Here is a 3,729-nt window from a genome sequence, read left to right on the forward strand (position 1 = left end):
AAAAAAAAAAAAAAAATTAAATGAAGGAATCGTTGCAACTCAAGCAATTGTATATTGTACAGTATTACAAAATTTATTTCCTAATTTATCTCGTCATTCCAAACCCTTTTGACTTATCTTTGTAGTCATATAAACTACTTTTTTGTGTTTGCATACAAGCAGAACTGTTTTCAGTGTATGGAAAGAACACTGTGAACATTCTGCCTCATATGCATGAACATTGCATTTTGTGTTCCATAAAAATTTATATGGGCTTAGTTATACAGGAACAACATGAGGGTGAGTAAATGACATAACTGTCATTGTTGGGTGAACTAATCCTTTAATTATGCCTCATGGTGTTTATGTAGACATTTTATATGTGATTGTGTTCCACAAGCTTGATTCAACTTTCTCTAATATGCATGTAATAATTCTGTCAAATGCATTATATATAGTAGGGAAGCTTCCACACCTGCATCGCCTAATTCCCTTCAGTTACAAAGGAATCATTCAGTAGGTGTAGTTTGGCCTCAGGCTATGGCGTCTCAGGTGTGCTTTGGGCAGCTTGTCAGGTTCTGTGTTCATGTTCGGTGGAACTGGATTGAAATCACACACACTCACACATTCCAGAGGTGACAGACTCTTTTGTTTACAACAGCCTATTCCTATGTCAACCTTGAGGTATCACTGTGTCACTACTATGTAGTTTTGAGTAATTAAGCATGCTATCAGTCAAAAGGAATAGTTTACCCTAATGTTCATGATGATGAACTACTACTTTACACAATAGTTTGTATTGTTCCAACCCTATATTATTTTTCAGTTTTCACAGTGAAATACAAAAGGAGATCTTCCATACAATGAAAAATAAATGGTCATTTATATTGCCGAGCTCCAAAATGGACAAAAAGCACCATAAAGTATCTATATAAGTTTTCTGAAGCCATAAATGTTTATTGTCTATTTTGGGGCATGGCAATTTAAAATATCATCCACTTTCCTGTTATGAAAAAGAACAGGAAAAATTTGAAGTACATAACCATTCAAAAGTTTAGAGTCAGTGTGATTTTTATTTTTTGAAAGAAATTAACACTTCTGTTACACAAGGATGCGTTAAATTGATCAAAAATGACAATAAAGACATTTTACAAAAGAATTCTATTTCAAATAAATGCAGTTCTGTTCAAAGAATCCTAAAAAATCCTGTATCATGGTTTCCACAAATATGTAAGCATCACAACTGTTTTAAACTGATAATAAAAAGAAATATTTCTTGAGCACTAAATCAACTAATTAGAATGATTTTTAAATGATCATGTGACACTGACGACTTGAGTAATGGCTGCTGAAAATTACATTTTAAAATATATTAAAACAGATAAGTTATTTTAAATTGTAATATTTCACAATATTACAAATTTTTTCTGTAGTTTCATATCAAATTATTGCAGCCTTGGTGAGTATAAAAGACTTCTCTCAATATCATCTTACCAGCTTGAACTTTTGAATGATAGTGTATGTTTATTATAACAATGTCATCTTGGAAATTTTTTTTCGCAATGCAGTCAATGTTTTTTTTTTGCCAGTATGTGTTGTAAAAGGACAACTAAGTGATAGAGACAGGGAGAAACTCACCTGCGTGACCCATAGCTGAAGCAGCATGGCTCTCCTCTGAGTCTCAGCATCAACGCCTTCATCCTGCAGTTGCTGTACATAGTTCCCCAACCATGACTGGTGTTCTGACTTTCTGTCTAAACGTGTTGGAGTCAGCCATTTCCACAGTTTTTCTCGTGCTGAACTTGCAATTTGTTTCTCCTCTAATGAACGTATGAAAAAGAAACACAGGTTAGTTATATAAATCACGTCTAATGAAAATTAATTTTAAAAGAAAAAAATAATGGAAGAATGAACATCTGTTTTTCTAAGCAATTTCTTTCAAATGAAACAACATGACCTTTGTTTACAGTAGTTCGAGCCAGTTTAGGCAAAAGCTGGTCAAACTGGTGAAACTCCTCATAAATTTCTGCTAGTGATGCGCTATTGTTCTTCTCTGTGCCAAACACAGTGAGATAGCCAGTCCTGTAGAGAAAAAGGCAGAAATTGAGAGGCATAAGCCTTAATCGTTTTCCCATGAAATCAGGTTTTTCCAGACTGTTAAGATTTGTAGTACAACATTCAAGCTTTTACTTTTCACCATTGTCACAAAATACCATGTTTTAACTGCATGACCTGAAGGCATTCATGAGATAACGAATCTGCACCTAGTGGAGACATGATATCAGGTCTTATCTGTAAAATAGTGAGTGATAATTATTGTACCAGCTTTTGGGTGGGACAGTCTCTGCTTGTTGATGGGTACAGAATGAATGCCAAACGAAGTATTAAGCCTACATACTCGAGTAGTGCGTAAATGAAACATTTTTTTAAAATTTGTTTCATAACAGTTAATGCTCTACATGAAGTACTTACTCCAATAACGGCCATAAATTAAGAAATGGTTATCAGGAAGTGACAATTGAGATTTATTACAAACTTAATCATTACAATTTCATTTTCATAATGCATTTTCAACATGCTTTCTGCCGAGTTCAGCTCACGAAGCGTGACAAAATTAGCCTCAGCACTGAAGCTGTACTTGCAGCTGTGGTGAATTTTGTAATCTGATTCAATGATTTCACATCAACGCTTATGCTTGTTCTGAGAAACAGCTCTTACAGATTTCAGAGGGTTACTAGCATGTTGATTTTAGAGATTGGCGTACTTAAACAGCAAGCTGTAGCAAAAATTGAAGAGTCCATCTTTTTTCCACTCAGATACTTTGAGGCCCATTTGTGAGGGGGTCACGAGGTGCTGGAGGTTGTTCTGCATTGAGCTGCAGAGTTGGGTCAAAGCAGTCCCCTGAAAATGCCTAGTCAAACACACACACAAACACATATTTATATAGGGTTCAAATTAATTGATATTTCAGCCTTGATGTTACCAAAAGATCAATTCAGTATCTTAAAATATATTTAAAACAAATTCTCAAGATGACAGTAGTTCAGACGGAGACATTTAACATTATTAGAAACCTACATTTCTGCCCTTTTCTTCTCCGATTCAGGGTTGTGATTGGGCAGATTCAGGCTGAAGATTCTCTTCATTAGGACCTGAGCATAGCTGGTCTGGTCAAGCAAGACCACATCGGACAGAACAGCATCATAGCAGTTTGAGTCCAGTAGAACAGTGATATATTGTCCAGCTGCACGCACCTGCTTCACATTAGATTATTGTGGTTAGTGCTGAAAAAAGTTAAAGGAAGTTGGCACAGGAAATGCCATGATTGACAGCAAGATTGTCATCTTAACCCTTATACAGTTGCAATATCTAGATAAAGATTTATTTAAAAAAAAAACAGCCAAATAAGGGCTAGGGCTATAGGCTAGGTCTGCATTTCCCAATAACATCGTAAGCGTGTAGAACCACTGCCACTAATGGTCCCAATGATCAACTTAGCTCACAATGCATTTGAGAAACACAGCTCAGGTCATTTCCTCAGTACTTCAGATTGTCAAGGGCCTCAAGTTAAGAGGGCTGAAGTGGCCCGACACCTGGAATAATTGCAGCTTCAGCTACATCGTTGTGCACATTGTCGTCACTATTAAAATTTGTAAAATACATAGTGTGTTCATTCTTATAAATGTGACGTTTACTAGTTTATTATATTCTATTAAAGGGGTCATATGATGCGATTTCAAGTTTTCCTTT

General features: G+C 35.5%; 1 protein-coding gene across 1 annotated transcript in view; it reads right to left on the reverse strand.

The window, feature by feature from the left end:
• Window positions 1-3,729, reverse strand: part of LOC107561003 (prostacyclin synthase) — a 13,735-nt gene that overhangs the window by 8,151 nt on the left and 1,855 nt on the right. Inside the window, exons 3-6 of the mRNA XM_016245323.1 lie at window positions 3,058-3,233; window positions 2,744-2,890; window positions 1,937-2,061; window positions 1,618-1,799 (exon numbers count right to left, since the gene is read on the reverse strand). Coding sequence (XP_016100809.1) covers window positions 1,618-1,799; window positions 1,937-2,061; window positions 2,744-2,890; window positions 3,058-3,233 — 630 coding nt within the window. The remainder of the gene's footprint in view (window positions 1-1,617; window positions 1,800-1,936; window positions 2,062-2,743; window positions 2,891-3,057; window positions 3,234-3,729) is intronic.

Source organism: Sinocyclocheilus grahami, unplaced genomic scaffold (genome assembly GCF_001515645.1).
Source record: "Sinocyclocheilus grahami isolate Dianchi unplaced genomic scaffold, SAMN03320097.WGS_v1.1 scaffold751.1, whole genome shotgun sequence".
Lineage (NCBI taxonomy): Eukaryota > Metazoa > Chordata > Actinopteri > Cypriniformes > Cyprinidae > Sinocyclocheilus > Sinocyclocheilus grahami.